Below are 23,783 nucleotides of genomic sequence, written 5' to 3'. Positions count from 1 at the left end.
GGAGGAGGGAATAACAGCAAAAAAATAGTGGCTATTCACCACAGACTATTGGATAACTAGCTAAATCAGGCATCCCCAAACTTCGGCCCTCCAGATGTTTTGGACTACAATTCCCATCATCCCTGATCACTGGTCCTGTTAGCTAGGGATCATGGGAGTTGTAGGCCAAAACATCTGGAGGGCCGCAGTTTGGGGATGCCTGAGCTAAATAATACAAACATATTAAGGATCTTCCAAAGAACATTGGGTGCATATACATACATACATACATACATACATACATACATACATACATACATACATACATACTAGGGTAAATCATGGTTTGTTTTTTCCTGGCCATTTGTTCTTTCCTTTCCTTGATAAACAGGAACTTTTCCCACTTCATTTTTTAGAGGTGAGTAGACATGGATCAAAACTAGGGACTCAGCTATACAACTGCAAATAAAACATTATGTGTGTGTTTTTAAGTACAATATACAATGTGACACTAGATGGCGATGGTGAGCCTTATGGAAAATTCCATGTATTTTTTTTAAAAAAATTCAGCATTTTCAGAACGGTTTTTCTATGTGTGTAGATTCCACCTGGGAATTGCCCAGATCACTTTCTTGTATTATATCTGTATTGCATTTATGTATTGCATTTATCACACCCACAACATGCCCACAAAAAATAAGGGAAAACCTACACACCCCTGTTAGCACCAGGACATTCTGCTCATGGGAAAATTCTGCAGACTTGCACAAATAATTCTACAGCTGCCCTAGATTTAAGCAGTATCACCAACATTGCTCAGTACAATTTATAGCACCTGGAAATAATTGGTTTCAAGTTTCTGTAGCAGGATAGAGTCTATTTTTAAGCAAGGAGGTGGTTTCAGATCTGGATGACTGGGAGAGGGTAATAAAAAGTCAACTGCAATGCAGTAGGGTAGCTGGACTCCCACTTTCCTGAAATGTACATTAATCTTCCAATAATAACAAATGAAAACAAATCCATTCCCAAATGCAAGACAGTGTGGTCCTCCTGGTTGAATACTTCAAGCATGCCCTGTACTGAAATTACATAACTAAAGATCAAAGCAAAACTTCCATCACAGTTCAGGATAACATGATTCTTGCCCTCTTGGGAACTGGATCCTTTCCTTCCTGGACATCCTTGCAGGAATTGCACAGTGATTAATGCAAGGCAAGTCCCTGTTGTATCAAACGGGCTTTCTCCATAAAGTTCCTCTTAAAGGGCATCATGAAGTCCTCAAAGTCCACCTCGTAACTAAAACGCTGCCGACGCAACTCTCTCTTCCTTAGAAGGTCTTGGGTCGTCGCTTCTGGACTCCAAGTCTTGAAAGAGAAAAGGATCCCACAGTTAAAATTCAGCAAATGGGCTATCCTTATGTACATTTCTTAATGGAAGGGGGGGAAAAACATGGTTGATTTATTTTATAATCACCCCCTCCCATGCCCCTGCCACGCTGAATTTAGGATTGAAAGAAGTCTTCTTTTGTAGCCTATGGAATAGGTTTCTGGTGTGTTCTTGGTCATAGGGTGTTTATGGAACCCATGACAGTTTCTCCTGTTTGCAAATATGCTCCTGAGTCCAGAAAGATTGGCAACCTCCAGTTACTATCTCGCTTATTCCCAAGTTTTGTATTTTCCAGGCAGCTGTCTTCTCCAGAAGGATATTTTCAGTGGGGTTTTCCCCCCTAAAAAAATGTTTATGGGTACTCTCATTTTCCTACTCATATTGAAATACTGCCCCTCAATGTTTAGGGCAGGAATCCCCAAACTAAGGCCCGGGAGCCGGATGCGGCCTAATCGCCTTCTTTATCTGGCCTGTGGATGGTCCAGGAATCAGCATGTTTTTACATGAGTAGAATGTGTTCTTTTATTTAAAATGCATCTCTGGATTATTTGTGGGGCTTGCCTGGTGTTTTTACATAAGTAGAATGTGTCCTTTTATTTAAAATACATCTCTGGGTTATTTGTAGGGCATAGGAATTCATTCATTTCCCCCCCTCAAAATATAGTCCGGCCCCCCACAAGGCCTGAGGGACAGTGGACCGGCCCCCTGCTGAAAAAGTTTGCTGACCCCTGGTTTAGGGTGTATGAGTCCCCCTGCGTCCCCCCCCAGAAAAAAGCATTAGATATTTTGTTTCGCAAACTGAGCCCCTCCCCAGTAATGCTGGGCTCTGGAATAAAGTTAGCAACATCTAGCTGTAAAGGATTCAGAATTATGGAGCGGAAGTACTCCAGCAGAGCTGAAGCATCACATACAACCCTGTCCCCTACAACTCCCAATAAAGGGACGCGGGTGGCGCTGTGGTCTAAACCACAGAGCCTAGGGCTTGCCGATCAGAAGGTCAGCGGTTCGAATCCCCGCAACAGGGTGAGCTCCCGTTGCTCTTTCCCAGCTCCTGCCAACCTAGCAGTTCGAAAGCATGTCAAAGTGCAAGTAGATAAATAGGTGGGCAGGAAGGTAAACAGTGTTTCTGTGCGCTGCTCTGGTTTGCCAGAAGCGGCTTTGTCATGCTGGCCACATGACCTGGAAGCTGTACATTCCAGTAAAGCGAGATGAGCACCGCAACCCCAGAGTCATCTGCGACTGGACCTAACGGTCAGGGGTCCCTTTACCTTTACAACTCCCAATAGGGGAAATATTCAAGAACAGAATCTCTTTGTGAAATAAAAAAAATCCTTCAGTAGCACCTTAAAGACCAACTAAGTTTTTATTTTGGTATGAGCTTTCGTGTGCATGCACACTTCTTCAGATATGAAAAGCATGCACACGAAAGCTCATACCAAAATAAAAACTTAGTTGGTCTTTAAGGTGCTACTGAAGGAATTTTTTTAAATTTTGCTTCGACTCAGACCAACACGGCTACCTACCAGTAACTAGAATCTCTTTGTGATCATTTTCTCCCCCCTCAGATGAGTGGAACACCATTCTACCACATTCTTCCCCAGAGACCCACTCGGTTGTTAAGATCAGCACAGGGACCTGGTTTTATTTTGCAGACAGACTTACCCTCTGTGGTGTGAAAGTGATATTAACTTTCCTTGTGGCTCCTCTGGTTATCAGTGAATTCAGATGGACGACATTATCCTTGAGCGATTCTTTCTTCTCCTCGAAGAGAGATTTCTCAGTGATTGGTTCCTGGAATGGTAGAACCTTAAACACAGAACATCATCAGTTCCACAAGTGTCCATGTGTGTCATAAATGTCTCATGCAATTAGCCGGAAGAAGCCTTTTTGCAACCCAAGTTTCCCGTTATGTGTCAAAATCCAAAAGCAGGGGGCTGTCGCAGTAGGTATGGGGGTCATGGAGGCTGCTCCCCCCTTGCAATGTGAGCACTGATATGACCCCTAGTGGTGGAGGGAAAGGCAGAGTATGCCCTTTGCATACAGAAGGTCCCAGGGTCAACATCTGGCACCTCCCAGTAGGTCTGACAAGGTCACTGGAGAGCCATTGCCAACCTGTAAGTGCTTGCCTGGCTTTGGGAAGGATGCAGAAGTGTTCCAGCTCTCCGGCACTCTTCCCAATGCCTCTGCTGCTTCTGCACCCATTGGCCAGATTACACCCAGCAATGAGGGACCTACCAATCAGGTATTGTGGTTATCCAATAGACCCACCCACAACCAGGAGGTCAGTCTCCAGGTCTCACCACAACACGTGCCCTCTTTTAGGGAGGACACGACTTGACAAACCAAAAGGAAACATTATTATGTATTGGAAATGCATATGTGATTTTTTTTTTAAATATAACTGCAGAGCATGCGCTCTGCATGCACCAGGCAGAGTCCCCAACATCTCCGGTCTAAAGGGCCACCAGTAGCAGACCTAAGGAGAAGACAGTTGCATAGGGTCCATGCAGAGACCTCAAAGCCTTTCCCGGGGCAGCATAAAACAAACCAGGAAGCTTCAGGAAGGAGGTGTGATTTTTTCTCATCAGTATGTTGGAAGGTATGTCGTGAAAGTTTCATTACTAGCCTACCAAACTACATTGTCCTGCAGTCGTTCTTTAGCGCAGCTTTCTCCCCCATCACCCACCCCACCAACCTTCAATTCACTGTGGAGATGCCAAGAGATGGGACTCGTATATTTGGATAAGGCACCATGCAAGCTGTTTTTTTAAAATATATATACATAAGATTTCTTAGTTTACAAAAATACGTGCATTGTCTCTTTTTTCAAGTTGCGCTTTCTACAGATCATTTCCATTTGTTCTGAGACATTAGTGTTACATACAATGTTAGGTTGGGACGAAAAGAGGGGGGAAGAGGGGGTGGGGTGGGGTCAGGTGGCAATGCTTCTATTCTTCTCCTTAGTGTATGTGTGGGGTTTTGTGTCAGCCTCACTTGTGTAGGTTCTCCTACTATTTTCTAGTTGTATTTCCTTGGTGGTGGTGAGAAGTTGGGGGGTAGCTTAAGGAGTGGGTGGTTGTATTTGATTGGCTGTAGTGAGATTTATTTCTGTGTGTGTGTGTGTGTGTTTGTGCACGCACACATTTTTGGATCAGGTTAGGCAGATTGATTTGCATGTTGTTGGTGGATTCGTGTTGTCGTCTTGCTGGGCTGTGTACAGGGCCATCTTAAACATAGCTGGCGCCCTGGCGCCCTGGCGTGAACTATCCCTCTGGTGCCCCCCTCCCGTTTCCGAGCGCGGCTGCCATGCGGGCGGAGCAGCACGGCACCGCCCTGGCGCCTTGCGCCACCCAGCCTTGCCTTAGGGCCGACCCTGGCTGTGTATATGACTTCTTCTATTTGTCCTTGTGTCAGCTTCAGTTTATGGGTTAGTTTTTCTAATAAGGCTGTTTCCCACATTATTTGATACCATTGGTCCATGCTTACTCCAGACAAGTCTCTCCAGTGTCGTCTGGCTATGATGCTGCTTGGCTACCATGCAAGCTGTTGAGGTCTTCTGCTCCCGTCACCCCCTGGCCAAGCTGCCTGGGGATGATGGGAGTCGAGCCCCACAACATCTGAAGAACCCACCATTGAAGAAGTCTCTTGTGGAGCACCGTGGCATCGCCTTACCTCCTCTTTCACAGACTCTTTCGATGCAGGATCCGGCATCTTTGCCTTGGGAGTGGCAGATGTAGATGGGATAGCTGGGGCTCCTGAGGCTGCTGAGGCTGTTGGGGCCGGTGCCTTTGGCTTGGCCCCCTTTTTCCCTTTCTGCTTGTCCCCTTTGCCCTCCGGTGGCTTTGGCATGCGGTCCAGTGTGTCTTGAATGTAGTGGACCAGCCGGGTGTCAGCATAAGCCTTTGCAACTTCCAGAGCGTTTTGTCCTGTTTGGGGAAAAAAAAAGGTGGCTCAGTATGTGGGGGCAGTGGCGTTCTTTTGCATGATCCAAGAGCAATTCCATGTCACCAAGAACACAGGGACAGGGTGGGATGGGAGCGGTGGAAGAGTATTGGGGTGGTAAAGATGCTATTGAGAGACAGCTCACCTGGGCACATAAAGTTCAGTGGTGAAGCATTTTAAAATGATTGGATTTTGAATCCATTGGCGCCTACCTCTTATTTATTTATTGAATTTATATACCCCCCTATACCCAGGGGTCTCAGAGCAGTTTACACAGGCTTCCTCAGCCTCGGCCCTTCAAACGTTTGGAGACTACAATTCCCACCATCCCTGGCACTGATCCTGCTAGCTAGGAATCATGGGAGTTGTAGGCAAAAAAACACCTGGAGGGCAGAGGTTGAGGAAGCCTGAGCTTACAGAATAAAATAAAGACATAAAACCACAAAATACATAATAAAAACAAAAACAACCCAATAACCCCCCCCCAAAAAAAACCCCCACAAGGGCATAGGGTGTGAATCAGATCAACCAAAGACCGGGTTAAAAAGAAATGTTTTTGCCTGGTGTCTAAAGGTGTATAATAAAGGCGCCAGGTGAACTTATCTGAGGAGAGCATTCCACAAATGGGGAGCCACTGCAGAGAAGGCCCTGTTCTCATGTTGCCACCCTCCGGACCTCCCGAAGAGGAGGCACTCAAAGAAGGGCCTCAGAAGATGATCTCAGGGTCCAGGTAGGTTCATATGGAAAGAGGCAGTCCTTGAGGTATTGTGGTCCATGTACTGACATGGAAAGCTTTATCAGCTTTCCTCTTTATTTGCTTGCATACAGCCCACCTGGAGCCTGGGTTAGAATCAGTCTTTCCTGAGCTTTTGTTCCAACTCTTTTATTGGGCAGTTATAATATGACAATGAGCCTCTATCCCGCATTCATCCTCGTTTGCTTGTGGGTTTTGGTTTTAAACACATCTTCACATTAATCGTTTGTTCATCTGACACATTTCAATGCATTTCCCCATTGCTTTCCAAACAGCACTTTGACTCACTTTAGTTGTGCAAACTTTCTGCCAGGCTCGTGAATCCCTCACTCAAAACAGGGACATTCTGGAGGGCAATTCAATGTAGTGCAGGTTCCCGTCAGCAAAATGAATGGGAGAGAGGTGATTTGGGGCGATTCCCTCTCCCGCAAGCCATCTGTTATGAACCCCTGCGGGCTGCAAGGGGTGGGGGAATTGGTAGAAATACCTCTTTCTGCATTCTGCTGGCAGAAGCCTCCACTTGATCAGTCAGCATGAGGGGCATCACTTGATATATCCCATTAAATATAAGTCGTTGTGGTTTTTTTTTTTTTTTTTAAAAAGGGATGTTATAGTTAAAGCTAAGGTTTTCCCAGTAGTGATGTATGGAAGTGAGAGCTGGACCATAAAGAAGTCTGATCGCCAAAGAATTGGTGCTTTTGAATTATGGTGCTGGAGGAGACTCTTGAGATTCCCATGGACTGCAAGATCATCAAACCTATCTATTCTGAAGGAAATCAGCCCTGAGTGCTCACTGGGAGGACAGATCCTGAAGCTGAGGCTCCAATACTTTGGGCACCTCATGAGAAGAGAAGCCTCCCTGGAAAAGACCCTGATGTTGGGAAAGATGGAGGGCACAAGGAGAAGGGGACGACAGAGGATGAGATGGTTGGACAGTGTTCTCGAAGCTACAAACATGAGTTTGACCAAATTGCTGGAGGCAGTGGAAGACAGGAGTGCCTGGCGTGCTATGGTGGATGGGGTCACGAAGAGTCAGACACGACTAAACGACTAAACAACAGCAGCAGCAACAACAACAACAACATAAGCTGGAAAGAGTATTTTTTAAAAAAAATAAAATAAAAGCAAAGGAGCAATGATTCAATTTCCAGTCTAGGTCAGGAGTTAGGAGTTACAGTGGTGCCTCGCAAGATGAATTTAATTCGTTCCGTGAGTCAATTCATTTTGCGAAAAATTCGTCTTGCGAATCGCGGTTTCCCATAGGAATGCATTGAAATTTCTTTTTTTGCCCATAGGAACGCATTAATTAAATTTCAATGCATTCCTATGGGAAACTGCAATCCGCAAGACGAATTTTTCCGCAAAACATTGCGAGTCACCATCAGATCGCAAGACGCATTCGTCTTGTGAAAAATTCGTCTTGCAGGGCATTCGTCTTGCGAGGTACCACTGTACTGATAAAACACCATAGCTAATTTAAAGGTTGCATTGGCCATCAATTAGCAGTAACACAAAGGTTTTACCTTTTCTGTTTGTCAGCTGAGGCTTAGCACCAGAGTTGACCAAATGATGCACCGTGTCTAGTCGGCAGCTCTCGAGGCCTCTCATCAGTGGGGTTCCATAGTTGATTGAAATAGCATCTACTGTTGCTCCGGAATTAATGAGCAGTTCAGCAATATCCTGCTGCCCTGCATGGCATGCATGGTGGAGAGCAGTCCACATGAAATTGTCCGTTGCGTTCACATTAGCCCTGCAGACAAAGAACGATATATTAGAAATATACTGTTTTGTCACACAGGAACACTTGAGGAATTTCATTTCAGTGAATTCCAATGAGAAGTGACCTGATTTGCACAAACCGATGCTGGTTGCTGTTACAACTACGGCAGTGCCGGATTTAGGTGTAAGCTAAACAAGAGTTAGGGCCCCACTCTCTTGCCCACCCCCCCAAAAAAAATCAAAGGGAAAAAAATAAGATAAAAATAAAATAAAATAAAACCATACAGCAACAACATTTTGTGTTCTGTAGGCTCCTATGATGTAAGTAATGGGTCCATAAATTACCATATAGCATATATTCAACACAAAAAACAGTGACAATTTGTTGTTGACAAAGGACAGCTAGACATACAAAGGGCCCCATTACCTTCAGTAGCTTAGGGCCTCGTCAAACCTAAATCCGGCCCTGAACTATGGCAATTATTCATCATCATGATGATGGTACATAATTGTCAGGGACTGGGTAGAGAAAGAATGGTGGAGCCTGCCTCCCCAACCTGATTCTTCAGAGAAGAAGAAGACCATCCGGAATTACAACAGGGGTTTGAGGGAGGTCACAGCTCAGAGGAAGATGAAGGGGGAAGTTGGGAAATAATGGCAGAGGAAGAGGAGGCAGAACTGGAGCAGCTGGCTGACACGTTATCACTAGAAAGCATCCCAGACCCACCATCTCCCAGAACCTGGTGAGCCTTAAAAATAGGAGAGCGCGAACCATAGAAGGGATGAGTGAGGAAGTGGGAGAGAAGGGGAGATTTTCTCGGAGCAACGCCATTATTCCGAGAGGCCACATTCCCAAGCCTCTCTCTGTGAATATTGAATAAAAGCAGATGATAAGGACTTTCCCTTCTCTTGTCTATTCCTGGCAACCTGCCATGGGGGTTGGTTCGTCCACTGCCTAACAACAGTTGATGTACCACCTGTCTTTAAGCCAATCTCTAAGCGGTTTGCAAACTAGGTCAAAGCATCCACATACGGACGGTACATTTAAAGTACATGAGTTCCCTGGAAGAACCTTGGAAACTGTAATTTACTCGCCCCAGAGCTACAATTCCAAGCACCCCATATGAACTACCTTCCCCAGGATTCTTTGGAGAAGTCATGTGCTTTAAATGTGCTTCAAAGGTATGGTGTGTACACAGTCATATACTGCCTTTCCTCCAAGGAGCCAAGGCTGTCATGCATTGCATTCTTCCCCCACCCCATTTCGCTATTGCAACAAATCTGAGAGTTAGGTCAGTTAGGCATAGAGATGGTGACTGACCTAAGGTGAGCTCCATGGCTGAAGAAGGACCTGGCTGTGGATCTCCTCAGCCGTGGGTCCATTGCTCCCACCATGGTTGGAAAAGTACCTCCTCCAATCAAACACACAGTCTTCCATGACAACTTGCCTAGGCTGTCACATCACAATGGTCACTGTCGCATAGCCATTTGCCTTCAACTGGTGGGTGAGGACACACTGCTACACTGGCCTGCAGCCCGAACTAAGGTGGGACACAATAGCACTTCTGCCACAAAGAACACACAAAGAAATGGGTCTCCGAGTGTATCTTTGGGTTAAGGGAAGGATGTGAAAGGATATGGAAAAGTTGACGACTGATCTAGCCTGCCCCTTTGGGCGCAGCCTTCTGTTGTTTCCTTCACAACCATCTTGGGAAGTCGGATAGGGCGAGACTTGGTGGCCTGTCCAAAGCTACCCACTGTCAGGATGGCTCCTGGCTGGTTGCCCAGGAAAGTATCAAGACAAGGAAAAGTTTCTTACCCTCCCTTTTCATTTCAATATTACAAAGAGATGCTTTGGACCCAGCCTCTTGGATAAAGGCATTGTCCCCAGTGAATTTCCACCCTCCGTTTCTCTCACTTCTTCATTTGTTACTTCTACATGTCCTCTGTCTTTGAACTCTTCACTCTCCTACTTTTAAGGCCCGCCGGATTCTGGGAGATGGTGGGTCTGGAATGCTTTCTAATGACACCATGTTGGCCAGCTGCCGTTTCGCTCCTGCCTCCTCCTCTCCCATTATTCCCCAACTTTCCCCCTCATCTGCCTCTGAGCTGTGACCTCCCTCAAACCCCTGTTATAAATGTATACTGTCTTCCTCTTCCTCCTCTCTGGAGGGGTCAGGATGTGGAGGCAGTCTCCACCATTCCTCATCTGCCCAGTCCCTGATGCCCACTGACCTTTGTGTTCCCATCTGCACTCTATCAACTGCAAAATTCTGAATGCCCTGCACAAGCATGGACACACCCCTCATAAATTGGAGGAATGTATCATCAATGAAGCAGTCAAGTACAACTTTTTCCTGTTGCCTAGAGTGGACACCCAGGGGAATGTGGCTCCAGACAGGGAGGACTTCCTGTCATACCTGCTCTGGAGCCTCCTGCCCATGCGTATGACCAGGTAGATGTGCATGAGCCTAGCAGACCCTGTAAAAGCCACATTCCCTTTTTCTCTTTCCAGACCTCTCTCTTGGACCTCCTCTCCTGGTTCTTAGCCAACACATGACTCATCCTTACAGAGGGTGGAAGCTACACCTCAGACTTCTTTTCTGTACTAATGTAACTGTAACCCCAATATCAAGCCTGCCTTCAGATTACTGCTGTGAACTGAATGTAAGTAAAACTTTACTCTTACTTTTAAAGAAAACGGCCTTGTGTTATTATTATTTTAAGAGGGAAATAAAAGGGTAAACTTATCAGAAACAATCCAGACTGGACTAGCCAGACTGGATTGCTCAAGTTAAATGATTCTAACAAATCCATCAACTTGCTTCCAACAATCTGCAAGGGAATGTGCTCTCTTGCTTGCTCACTGGCGTGAGTGAGGACGGAAAATGTTTAATTTATATATCCTCTCCTACCTTCCTCAACATTCCCACATGAATCCCACATTTCTTGTGTCTACAGGGTTGCTTCTCATGCCCACCAGCCCAGTAGGTCACCAGAAGAAGTAAACCCACCCTCTTTCCAGGAGAAACTTCACCACTTCGATGTTCCCACTTGCGCAAGCGGCCATCAAAGGAGTTTTGTAGAAATGGTCCCGTAGGTCCACTGGTACCCCTGCCTCAAAGGCTTTCTTCATGGACGAAAGGTCTCCGTCTTTAGCAAGGTAGTTGATGTGGGCGAAAGTCTTCAACGGGTCGTCAATGTACCACCAGGAATCATCTTGGATGGGGTGCTCAGGAGGGTGGTCCCGGTTGAACCGGTTGCAGTCCGTCACGTTCTTATAGGTTTCGATCATGTACTCGGGCGGACCGCCATCTGCCCGCCGCGAGTACGCACTCTCCGGAATGACGCAGATTGGCATAGGGGCGACAAACTTGGCTTTCCTGCCTTTCGCTTTCTTGGGTTTCTTCTTCTTGGGACCATAAGATGTGAGGAGGAAGGCTTTCTGCAAGAACCGGTTGCCCTTAAGAAACTCCTCGAACTTAATCCCTCCTGCTCGCGTTTTCTCATGAGCCTGAGCAATTGTCATTAAGTTTTCAGGCTCCACAAACGGACACCTCTCTTCGATGATGGACACAAAATCTTCCTTGTTCACGGCCCCGTCCCCTCGATCTGCGATCTCAAATGCTTCGCGAAGACTTGCCTGGTGTTCTACGGCCCAGTCGTGCAGCCTAACAGCCCAGGGCGGGTTGGGGTTCTTCACCCCAGGCTTGGGCTTGGAATATTTGGCAAAGCGTCGCTCAATCTTACGGATCTCCCTACTTGCTGCTTTGAATCCACCGTCTTTAGCCACTTGCCTCGGTGTCTTTTTCTCTAGGTTCCTCCATGTAGGATCAGTGCCTAAAAGGCAAAAAAGTGTCAGTTCCAATGAAGACAGCTCCAAAATCTTAGAAAATGAGTCAAAATAAAGTCTCAACACCTGGGGATCATCAAAACAGTGGTTGGCTCATTCATTTCATGGCTCTCAAGATTCCTACAGAATAGAGGTGGCTAACCCTTTCTGGCCTGAGGGCCACATTCATCCTTGATCAACCCTTGGGGGGGGCACATGCAGTTGGTGGGTGTGGCCACCCCACATTCTTTCACACACTCCCTTGCTTGGACACAAGCACCACACACCAGCACACAACCTGCTCACCTCTGCGGATGTGTGAAAAACCCACAGGCCACCCCACAAATAAAATTTCCATATCATAAGTTTAAGCATTCACAATATATTTGATACCGGTATTATTTAATATACACAGTTAATGTATTTGATTAAATGCATATTGTGTATTTAGCAGATTCAATACATGCAACCAGTAAACCAATCTCATACGCAAACAGATGTGGGCGCTTTTTCTAACAAGAAAATTCCACACAAAAATTTCTTAAGGCTTTAAGATGTCATTTTCTTGAATGTTGCTGAAGGCCACCAAACAAGGCATCGAGGGCCACAGCTGTGAGTTGGACCACCCTGATATTACTGGGACTGAAACAAGATTGCTCCCCTCCTGCTTGAGTGCAGTGGATTCCTGTTCACTGAATCAGGCGACTGAACCCCTGAGTTTATCCCGGGGTTGGGGGGAAGCACTTCATTCTCAGACAACCATTATTTACCTCTTTGACCTATAAATCTGCAACACTCTGTATAACCCCCAGCAGCAGCGTAATGCAGTGGCGTGTTTCCGTTCATGGCTATCAAACCCACATCTCCATTGTAGGCAGAAATAAGCTTCAGGATCTGGGAAGCAAAGTCAACACCATTAAACCAAGACAATCGTACTGTAACCAAATTTACTGTACCTGTTTTCTTCTCCGCAAAATTGCGGCAAATGGATGCCATTTAAACAGTCCGAAAAGCTGTAACAATACAAGCTGGGGCACCAGAGAAAGGCCTAATTAATAGTTGGCTGTGTAATGGCAAGAGGGCAAAATTCCTGCACAGAAATACCTCCACTTAAGACAGGCATCTTCAAACTGCGGCCCTCCAGATGTTTTGGCCTACAACTCCCATGATCCCTAGCTAACAGGACCAGTGGTTGGGGAAGATGGGAATTGTAGTCCAAAACATCTGGAGGGCCGAAGTTTGTGGATGCCTGACCTAAGACAAGGGCTTGAGGACCTGCAGCCCTCAAAATTTGCGGGACTACAAAACCCATATTCCCTGATCGCTGCACCATGCTCATTGGGGCTGATGTGAGTTGGAGTCTAGCAACATCTGGAGAGCTGAAGGTTGCCCACCTGTGCTTTAAAATAAGCCTTTTCTCCTTCTGGCAAGGGCCAAACTCCGTATCATGGGAAATGTGTCTTTGCATTTGTGTGGAGAAGTAATTCCGTTAAAGGATTCTGGGAGCGGGGCTTGGTCCTGAGCCTGGAGACGCCAGGGCCGTAGGGCACGCCCCTTCGGTGGCCACAGGAGGAGTTCCGGTAGATGTACACCACTGGGCTCCTTACTGGTGGTTAACTTCTCACGGACTCCAAACACACGGGTTGGAGTCAGATATATTCTGATAGGTTCCAACGCCTAAGCCAATTCGTAATCAATAAAGTTGTGGCCTTAACCACCCAATTAAAACTTATTTACTGTGTCTTGTGTCTTTATTACACGGGGAAGGAGGGACATTGCCACACAAATCCCTTCTCCCGGCTGAAATTGCCATTTGCTTTGAGACAGAAGTTGCTATAACGCAGCTTCACCTCTTGGTTGGTTTGAGGGTGGGCTCCATTTTTTACAGTATTGCACAAACCCATTCCCAATCTAGATTGGGCCCTTTCCAGCTGCTATTTTTTATTTTTAAAAATCCACACAAAGACATATTGAATATAAAGCATAATATTATCCAAAGGGATCATCGTTCTCTTTTCCTAGCTATCTGCTACTTTCAAAACCATCCTCATGCCTCCTCATTGGTCTCCAGATCTTCAAGATTCTCCCTCCCTGGAGGAGGCAGAGGCTGAGTGGTGCTGGACAGCACTGGGTCTGCCTTCAGGACAATGACCCTCAGGCTGTGCAGGGGAGGAGGGGAAGCCCCAAGTCATCACAGCACTCAAAAAAGGTAAAGGTAAAGGACCCCTGGACAGTTAAGTCCAGTCAAAGGCGGCTATGGGGTTGTGGTGCTCATCTTGTTTTCAGGCCGGCATTTGTCCACAGACAGTTTTCTGGGTCATGTGCCCAGCATGACGAAACCTGTACTGGCACATGGAGGACTGTGATGAGTGCCAGAGCACATGAAAACACCGTTTACCTTCCCGCCAGAGTGGTACCTATTTATCTACTTGCACTGGCATGCTTTCGAACTGCTATGTGGCAGGAGCTGGGACAGAGCAACAGGAGCTCACCCCATTGTTGGGATTCGAACCGCCGACCTTCCGATCGGCAAGCCCAAGAGGCTCAGCGGTTTAGACCACAGCGCCACTCGCATCCCTCTCACCATAGCACACCACTATAGTAACTCCATGTTTCTTTCTATTCAGGTCAAGTTAAACATTCTGAAAAGTGTGCTTTGGGGAAAAGTGAAATTGGATTTTCTGGGGTCCCCTCCGTTAGCCAAGCCTGATTATTAGTAATTAACCGAGAGAGTTCCTTGGGCTGGGTACCTTTGTTTCTGACACCACCAACAAAGAATACCTCAAAAAACCCTCCTTTGGCAGCAAAATGTGCAGCATGGTGTCTTTCATTGTCAAAAACATTAACATTTCCACCTCTCTCAAGAATACCGCGGACCACATCCAAAACCCCTTCTCTGGCTGCTTCCATCAGGGCTGTGCGGCCGGTCGCCTGCAGATCAGAGAAAGGGAGGAAGAGAGGGGCAGAGAGAGAGAATTAACACGTATTTGCTCATTTACTATATTGCAAAAAAAGGGGGGGGCAGAGGAAATGTCTTATTCTATAAAGAACAGAAACCATGAACAGGGGTTAGGACTGCTAAGTAGTTCCCTGATGCCCTCTCCTCTCCCTGAGAAAAAAGGGGACTGTGTGTACAATGGGAGCCATTGTTCTTCAGGTACAAAGCAGGCCTGTCTGAAAAAGATCAGGAGCCTAGCGGAAAACATGATATTTTTCTGTGGCCTGCTCCCTATCTTGAATTTACACGTGTATCAGTGTGTCTTGATAACGCCGGGAAGAGGGATGGATGAATCTGACAATTTTCCACTTCTCCCCTTTTCTCATTTCCACAATCTTCTCCAAATGTCCACATCAGTTTGCAATTTCTTAATATTCATACATAAAAAAGGCTTCCTGGAAATTCACCAGTATTTCAGTGCGAATTTATTTTTATGCGCTTGCTAACCACCTGCAGTTTTCCAAATTACAGCAGCACCTCGGTTCTCGAACGTAATCCATTGCAGAACACCGTCCGAGTTCCGAAACGTTTGGAAACCGAGGTGCAAAGGGCTGGCTGCAAACGCAATTGAGAAAATTGAAAAACTGAAAAAAAAACAGGGGAAGTTGTTCGACTTATGAAGCACGTTCGAAAATGGAAGCATTTATTTCTGGGTTTTCGGTGTCCGGGTTCCGAAATGTTCGAAAACAGATACATTAGAGAACCGAGGTACCGCTGTATGTGTTATCTATCTATCTATCTATCTATCTATCTATCTATCTATCTATCTATCTATCTATCTATCTATCTGATCTGCTGGCTGGTTGATCAGGATAATAAATATTCTTAAAACATTTTTATGGTTGATTAATTTAACCAATTAGCCATCGCAGCCCTAATTATTTTTTATGCTTATGCCTGTCAGCATTCCATTCCCCACTCTTAAAATGGCTAAGAACATTCTTACTGGGTTTGTTGCATTAGGGTCTGCTCCTCTTTCCAAAAATGTCATGCACATGTCTCTGATCTCATGCGCCTGCTCACAGGCTTGTACGAAAACTGGCTTCCCCTCAAAAGTGCAGTTGTTAACATCCGCCCCATATTCCAGGACCATCTGAACACAGCGGAAGTGCCGTTTGGTGGGCAGAATGCAGTAAAACAGAACACCTGTGTGGAGAATAGTTGCAGAGTGGCTTAACAGGGAGACACCCGTGATCCTGAAAAGAGAGACCAACCACTAAAGGCCAAGGAGTAAAATAATCTGTTTATTGCCTTTGCGTACTGCCCATATAACTAAGTGCTCGGAGAGGTTTGCAGAGGCATTAAAATATACCAATACAATCCAAACAAAAACACACACACTCAAACCAATTAGTTAAAATTACAACACCAAAATATACATTACTAAAACCAGCATAAGCGCATCAGTTGAAACAATGAGGAAACCAATATGAAACTAGCAAAGGGGAAACAATGGAGCAAAGAAAGAATGCACCAGATAATTGTGGTGCTTTTTTCTTCTGGGGGTACGCAGCCCCCTAAACCAGGCATAGGCAACCTCGGCCCTCCAGATGTTTTGGGACTACAACTCCCATCATCCCTGACCACTGGTCCTGTTAGATAGGGGTGATGGGAGTTGTAGTCCCAAAACATCTGGAGGGTCGAGGTTGCCTATGCCTGCCCTAAACATTTTGTGAATCTAAGTTTGGTCTCATTGAGGGGCAGTATTTCAATATGAGTAGGAAAATGAGAGTACCCCTACACATTTTTATTTTTATTTTAGAAAAAAGGGACTGGATATTTGTACCCATGATAATTAATATGAAGGCCAGGGAAATCAAAATGATCTTCAGCAGGTATCTAAAGATCATATTGTGGGTGCCAGGTGAGCATCTGTGGGAATGACATTCTAATTATTTTATTATTTATTTATTGGATTTATAGACCGCCCTTTGTCTGTAGATCTCAGGATGGTTTACAACCTAATTCTATCAACCAGTGGTGGATGGGTGTCACAACTGATAAGGCTCTTTTCCTTTTTTATGATTTTTATTGAATTTTCTGTTTTAAAATTTCAGATAAACCTTTTTACATACTTAAGATATCAGTGACTTCCGTTCTTCTTTCCATGGTTCCTTTTACATATCTTACATCCCTGAATATTTTAGAAAAAAACTATACCAACCAGTTTTCCATTATTACATCCATCAAAACCTACTGACACTTTTGAATTAATCTTAATGCTGCCAGAGTTTTCAGTTGCACACAGTTATTTCCCATATATTCAATAAACATTTTCCAATCTTCTCTAAACGTATGTGCTTCTTGTTCTCTTATTCTATATGTTAAGTCTGCAAGTTGCGCATATTCTGTCAACCTAAGTTGTTCTTTGGTTGGGACCTCACTAATTTTCCATTTTGGGGCTAACAAAACATGGGCCGCAGTTGTTGCACGCATAAATAACTTTTTCTGACACCTGGGGATTTCAGTCTGAATTATCCCCAACAGAAAGGACCCTGGGCTTTTTGTTTGTTTGTTTGTTTTTTGAGAAAGTAATGCAAGTTTCTTTTCCTAGCAGACACCTGACTCACTTCATTAGCTAAGGAAACCTGGGAAAGGAACTCAGATGAAGATCTCAGGGCCTCGGCAAGTATGCATGGGCCCCAAGCTGTTTAGAGTTTAAAAGTGATAGTCGGCACTTTGAAATGTGCTCCAGTGTGGATTGAACTTTTTGAGCTACAAGGGAAATCCCCACCTCCCTTGCCAACACCTGGTTCTCTTTACCTTTTCCTTCAACATCAACGATGGTCATGTCTGCCTCGGCCTGGACTAATACATCCAAGGCCAAGTCATGGCCCAGCTCAGCGGCTTTCATCACGGGGGTGCGGCCCATCCGATCCTGGACATCCGGATGAGCTCCGAGCTCCAAGAGAAAGTTGCACATGTCAATGTCGTTGGCAACACAGGCCAAGTGAAGGGCAGCCTCCCCATCGACTGGCTCGGTGAAATTGATGAGTTCCGGGTAGCCGAGTTTGGTGAGCTTCTCAATCTGCTTCTTGTCCTTCTGGCGAACGCACTGGAGAACTTTGTAGATCTGTAGGTTTTCGAGCCTTTTGTCAGCCAACATTCTCAGTCAACCAAAGGAAGGACACTCTCATAGAGGTGGTTCTCTGGACAGAAGGAGGAAACGGGAGAAACATCAATCTCCTTTGTAATGGAATTCTACGATGTACCCCACTGGACAGCTCCCAACAGATTAAAAACAGAATTAAACATCCAACATTAAAACCTTCCCTAAATAGGGCTGCCTTCAGGTGTCTTCTAAAAATCAGGTAGCTGTTTATTTCCTTGACATCTGATGGGAGGGCGTTCCACGTGGCAGGCGCCACCACTGAGAAGGCCCTCTGCCTGTGGCTCATGCCACAGTAAAACATGTCACACTACCGCAGCCAGTGGAAGTTGGTCCATTAAGATGAATGGGGCATTGCCCTACCAACTTCAGTTCCCCTTCAGCCAGTTCCCACCAGCCTATCTTCTTACAGCAGCTGGCATTGCCTGTCAGCTTCCACCTCCTTAGTCTACACACACCCACAATTAAATTTTCTGTTTTACAATTTAAAATACACATTTAAACATCCTTAAAATATCAATGACTTCCCTTCCTCTCTTTCCATGGTTCATTTTGCATATCATAAATCCCTGCATATTTTACAAAAACTATACCATTCAGCACTGGCGGAGGATGTTGGGGGCAGGGGAGCGCCCCGCCCCCAGCAGCGTGATCCCATTGGGGTGCCATCACGGCTGCCGCCCACCCGCGCTGGGCACCACACCCCCACAGGCGGCGCACCACGCCCCCCAGGACACACGCCACGCCCCTGCAGGTGGCATGTCATGCCCCTGGGATGCACGCCATGTCCCCAGGACGTGCAGCAGCCACGCCCCCACCTCCTCTCCGCCCCCCCGGTGCCAGAGCATGAAGCTCCGCCACTGCCATTCAGTATTCCATTATTACTTCCATCAAATCTTGTTTACACTGCTGAATTTATCTTAATGCTGCCAACATTTTCAAGTGTACCCAATATCCCCCCATGTGTTCAATAAACATTTTCCAGTCTTCTCTAAATGTATGTTCTTCTTGTTCTCTTATTCCATATGTTAAGTCTGCAAGCTGCACATATCCTTTCAGCTTAAGTTGCCATTCTTCTTTGGTTGGGACCTCGCTCGTTTTCCATCTTTGGGCTAACAAAACACAGGCCGCAGTAGTGGCTTACATAAATAGCCATCTCCTTAGTCTTAATGTTGCCCTTGTAGAACTCCAAACAGGTAGGAGGATGGAGACAAAAGTAGAATTAGTTGGCTCTGCGGTTGTGGCTCTGCGGACTGTTGATGTCCCTACCTTCCACTCAACCCAAAGGGCGCCAGTCACCACCGGCCACCAGACTTATGTTTGCAGTCAGTTGTCTTTTGCTACTGCTGTTTGCTATTGCTGTTTGCAACTCATAAATATTCCTGATGACGCAACAGTGCATCATAGCAACAATGCCATAAGTCAAAGATGGACTGGCACATTAGCCTTCACTTGAATCTGTTTTAAAATTCTAGTTTCTAGGAGTGCGTCCACTGAGCCTCAAGAAGAAACCCTCAACCTCTTGGCAAATACGGGTGCTGTGATGTTTGCACACATTGCCAGAAGCCTCCTTGTGAAACCTGAGGATCAGAGGTGCAAGACGACAAATCCAAAGCATGGCAAACAAAGCAAGTTCACACACGCGTGTGACATCCAACCTGGATGGATTTAAGAGAGGATTAGACATGGAGGACAAGGCTATCGATAGCTGGTGCCCATTGAGGCTGGTAAGGTGGTAGGAAAGGAGGCAAGTTATAGGCAGAACCAGAGCCAACATCAGACCGAGTCAACAAATGCTAGGTTTGTACCCATCCTCCTCTCAGCTGACTTCTACAAGGACAGAGTGGAGCCTAAAGAGGAGGAAGCCAACAGCCAGGAATAACCCCTGTAAGTAAAGTAAAGTAAAGTAAAGTAAAGTAAAGTAAAGTAAAGTAAAGTAAAAGAAAGAAAGAAGGTAAGTAAGTAAGAAGGTAGGTAGATGGGGGCTGGTTAATGGCAGACTAAAGTTGGGTCCTTCTTGTAGGCATCTCAGAGGCATCTGATTGGCCACTGTTAGAACAAGATGCAGGACGAGATGGACCTTTCGTCTGATCCAGCAGCCTCTTCTTATGTTATTCAGGATGGCATGGAAGCTCTAAGATTTGAATGCCTGGAGGTCAAACCCTACAGACAGAGCCTTTGTGACACACCAGGTACCGGTATCACCTTCTGTTCAGACCTGGGGGCTCTGTGCTGGAAACTTGCCTTCAATTTCGCAAAAGTTTCCTTTCCCTTCCATTTTGACTGTCTCATTCACAAGGTGCTTCAGAATTCCCCTGAGTTTGGGTGGGTGTGGAATTGAGCTTACCTATCACCGTGCAGTGATTATAATGTGCATATTGTCCCCGATTTCCATTAAACATTTCCCCAGCATTCTGCAGCATATCCAGCTGCCCACATTTCCTAATCCCCCCCGAAAAAAAGCCCCATGGGAAAGGAACAACCTCATGGTGCATCTGGCCTACCAAGCATCTGAAATTGGTGTGGCCATTTTTGCTTTTAAATGAAGACTATATGCTTGCCTTTACATGTCATTAAAAGTAAAAAAAAAACCAGCTGTCAGGTGCAAATTAGGCAGATCCTTCACACACTCAGACCCACCAGCTTTTTGTGATTTACAGGAAATCTTGGTCAGAGATGTCACTGAGTTTTCAGGAAGGTCAGGGCACCTGGGAAGGCTGCAGGCAGATGATTTGAAGAAAGGACACTTACAAACACCCTCGGCCACTCGGAATGTAGCCAGTGCTTTTTCGGGGTGCACAGGGGTACGCATACCCCTAAACATTTTGTGAATCTTTGTACTTTTGTCCATTTACTGTATTTATTTTTCCCAATTTGAACTATAAAATGGTGATTTTCTTGAGTCAAAATGAGAGTACCCCTAAACATTTTTTTTTTGGGGGGGAGAGCACTGGGACATAACCAAACTTCTCCCACGCGCACCTGGGACATGCTTTGGTGATATGGCGCTCTGAGCTAGGACACAATTTGGTGCTCCCTGCCCTCAATATTTCTTATTTTCACAATAATTCATTTTGATACAGTTGCTTTTGTATGGATCTTGTATGGATAATAATAATAATGATAATAATAATAATAATATTTTATGGAATGTTTAGGGAAGCTGTTAATGTTTGATAGATTATTGTATTTTAATGTTTTGTTGGAAGCCGCCCAGAGTGGCTGGGGAAACCCAGCCAGATGGGCGGGGTATAAATAATAAATTATTATTATTATTATTTTGCACCCCCTAAGTTTGGTGCTCTGTGCAGGGGAACAAACTGCACCATCCTAAATCCAGTGCTGCTTCATGATAATTTCATCTCCATTTTCTCTACCCTTTGCCAATGCCAATTTTCATAGTTACTTTTCTCATTAATTGTTATAGAATGGTTTTTTTCTTATTTAACAACCCAATATGTTTCTAGCTCAGCATTCATTCTCATGCTCACTGACATATAGTCAAGCCACAAGATTCAGATCTAAATACAAGAATATGTGAATCTGCCCTCATCAATAATATAGTTATAGAATTGTAAAGTTGGAATTATTATTATTTCCCCAAGAGCTTCTTTATTTTTATATAAAACTATTTATTTGTTTTTTCAAATTAAAATTTTACAATCACAAACACACAACATAAAAACAAGATTCCAAAGAATCTCCTGGACTCCCCTCCTCCCCTTTGTGGGTCCTATTATTAACCCTTTCCTCCTCCATCTTTTATAGTAATCCAAATCTTTTACATCTCCATTATATCCAAAATTCATCATTAAACTATAGTGTTATTCAAATCCGACCAAAATGACTTTAACTGTTTACAATGGTTTTTAAGGTAAATTATAAATTTTCCCCAAGAGCTCCTTTATGTCTTGAGGATAGCTGGCAATGAAGTTCACCTGCTGCAGTTCTATTTGCGTGTCTGACTTATACGCAGTTCCAATTCACCAGCAAAGCAACTCCGAGTCAACTCAGTGGTCCTTTAAAAGACAAACAACAGAGCCTGAATGAGAGCAGCCTAAGCCTACCCCCAAGCGCATGAAGAGTTCCTTACGTGCATGTGAAGTCCGCAATAGCCTTTGCTTGTCAATCAATCTGTTCGGTCCTTTTAAAGGCGCTGGGCTCTTTGGGCTGCAACACTATTCCTAAGGCACGGCTCTCCGAGATTCCTTTTTCTAATCTAGACAGATGCACTAAGGCATTACATCACCCCTCAAAAACAATGGCCACTACTGGCCAGATCACCCTGGATTTCGTCCTCTCCTCCTTTTTCTTTCTCCTTTTAACCTGCCGCGACCCCAGCTGCTTACCTGCAAGCTTTGCTGACGCTCCAGGAGAGCTGGAGGAGACTAAACGAAAGCAGCCGCCCAGACGTCTCGTAGATGGGCATGACTCTTCCCCGCTTCCTCCGCGGGCTGATGGCAAGAGAGCAGGAATTGTTCCTTGGGCGGGTGGCAGCGTCCGCGAGAACGAGCGTGTCCCCGGAGCACCCAGAGGGAGGAGGGGATTGTTAGACGGGAGCTCCTATAGCAACGGAACCAGGGAGAGGAAGCGCGCCGGCGCGCGCGTAACAATGGCAAGCCGGCTCCCAGCCACGCCGCGCAAAGCGGAGCGCAGGAGCCAAGCTCCCCAAATCACGTGGAAGGGGAGATGCAACGGAGAGGGAGCCCGAAAGGCAGAGCCAAGGCCACCAGTTTGCGAACATGTCTAGAATCAGAGCCTTGCAAAGGACCCCGAGAGCCATCTAGTCCAACCCCCTGCAATGCAGGAATCTCAACTAAAAAAAAAAGGTAAAGGACCCCTGGACGGTTAACTGCAGTCAAAGGCGACTATGGGGTTGTGGTGCTCATCTCACTTTCAGGCCAAGGGAGCCTGCGTTTCTCCGCAGACAGCTTTTCGGGTCATGTGGCCAGCATGACTAAACCGCTTCTGCCGCAACAGAACACGGAAACACGGTTTACCTTCCCACTGTATCTGAAGAAGTGTGCATGCACACGAAAGCTCATACCTATAACAAACTTAGTTGGTCTCTAAGGTGCTACCGGAAGGAATTTTTTTATTTTTTTGTTTCGACTACGTCAGACCAACACAGCTACCTATCTGTAACTTCCCACTGCAGTGATACTTATTTATCTACTTGCAGTGGCCTGCTTTTGAACTGCTAGGTTGGCAGGAGCTGGGACAGAGAAAGGGGCGCTCACCCCATTGTGCTGATTCAAACTGCCGACCTTCCGATCGGCAAGCCCAAGAGGCTCAGTGCTTTGGACCACAGTCCCACCCGTGTCCCTTAGGAATCTCAACTAAAACATCCCTGACAGATGGCCATCCAGCCTCTGCTTTAAAACCTCCAAGGCAGGCGAGTCCACCACCTTCCAAGGGATTTGCTTGCATTGTCAAACAGCTCTTACCATCAGATTCCTGCTCCATGTTGAGTAAGAATCTCCTTTCTTGTAATTTGAATCCATTGGTTCCAGACACTGGTTTCAAAGGTGTCTTTCCCCAGCCCTACCTGGGGATATTGGGCTTGAACCCCAGGCCCACAGAGCATATGCTCTACACACTGGGTGAACTATGGCCCTTCCCCTCTGAGGCAGGATGGGTTGAGGAAGAGTCATCAGCCATAGATCAAAGTGCATATATTTCTGTCTGCTGCAGAGCATAGTACATTTTGCACACAAAAATACAACAAACAAATCGGTGGCAATTGCATATGCCACATTTTGTGTGTGATTTCAGATATCAGTTTTTGGAAATTGGTAGCTTTTTCTACAGAGCCGGCTTGCCTGGTGGAGATGTGGAACGTTAAAGGCATTTCCCACTGTTTTCTGAAAGTAGAAAGCAGGACACCACTGTCCTTAAAACAGCGAGTTGAAATCTTAATTCAGCCACAAGCTTTATGGAAACTAGTATCCCTCATTCTCACTCACCTGCCATATGGAGGTATTGCTACTGGCCTACTCTGCAGGGTTGCAGTATCTTCTTGTAATAGTTCAGGTATCCCCAAACTTTGGCCCTCCAGATGTTT

At 45.7% G+C, this 23,783-nt stretch overlaps 1 protein-coding gene across 1 annotated transcript; it reads right to left on the bottom strand.

Annotated features, from left to right (window-relative positions):
* Positions 1-506: 506 nt before the first annotated feature.
* ANKEF1 (ankyrin repeat and EF-hand domain containing 1) lies at positions 507-22,260 on the bottom strand. Its single transcript, XM_035110711.3, has 10 exons — positions 22,069-22,260; positions 17,374-17,759; positions 15,557-15,756; positions 14,394-14,543; positions 12,383-12,506; positions 10,795-11,620; positions 7,585-7,811; positions 5,038-5,291; positions 3,028-3,171; positions 507-1,343 (listed from the first exon to the last, which is right to left on the bottom strand). The coding sequence occupies exons 2-10, from the start codon at positions 17,714-17,716 to the stop codon at positions 1,182-1,184; spliced, it is 2,430 nt and encodes an 809-aa protein (XP_034966602.3). The 5' UTR covers positions 17,717-17,759; positions 22,069-22,260; the 3' UTR covers positions 507-1,181.
* Positions 22,261-23,783: the final 1,523 nt, after the last annotated feature.

The sequence above is a fragment of the Zootoca vivipara genome, chromosome 3 (genome assembly GCF_965207765.1).
Source record: "Zootoca vivipara chromosome 3, rZooViv2.hap1.1, whole genome shotgun sequence".
In the NCBI taxonomy this organism is placed as follows: domain Eukaryota; kingdom Metazoa; phylum Chordata; class Lepidosauria; order Squamata; family Lacertidae; genus Zootoca; species Zootoca vivipara.
The sequence above is the reverse complement of the archived record's forward strand: the minus strand, read 5'-3'. Positions and strand labels throughout refer to the sequence as shown.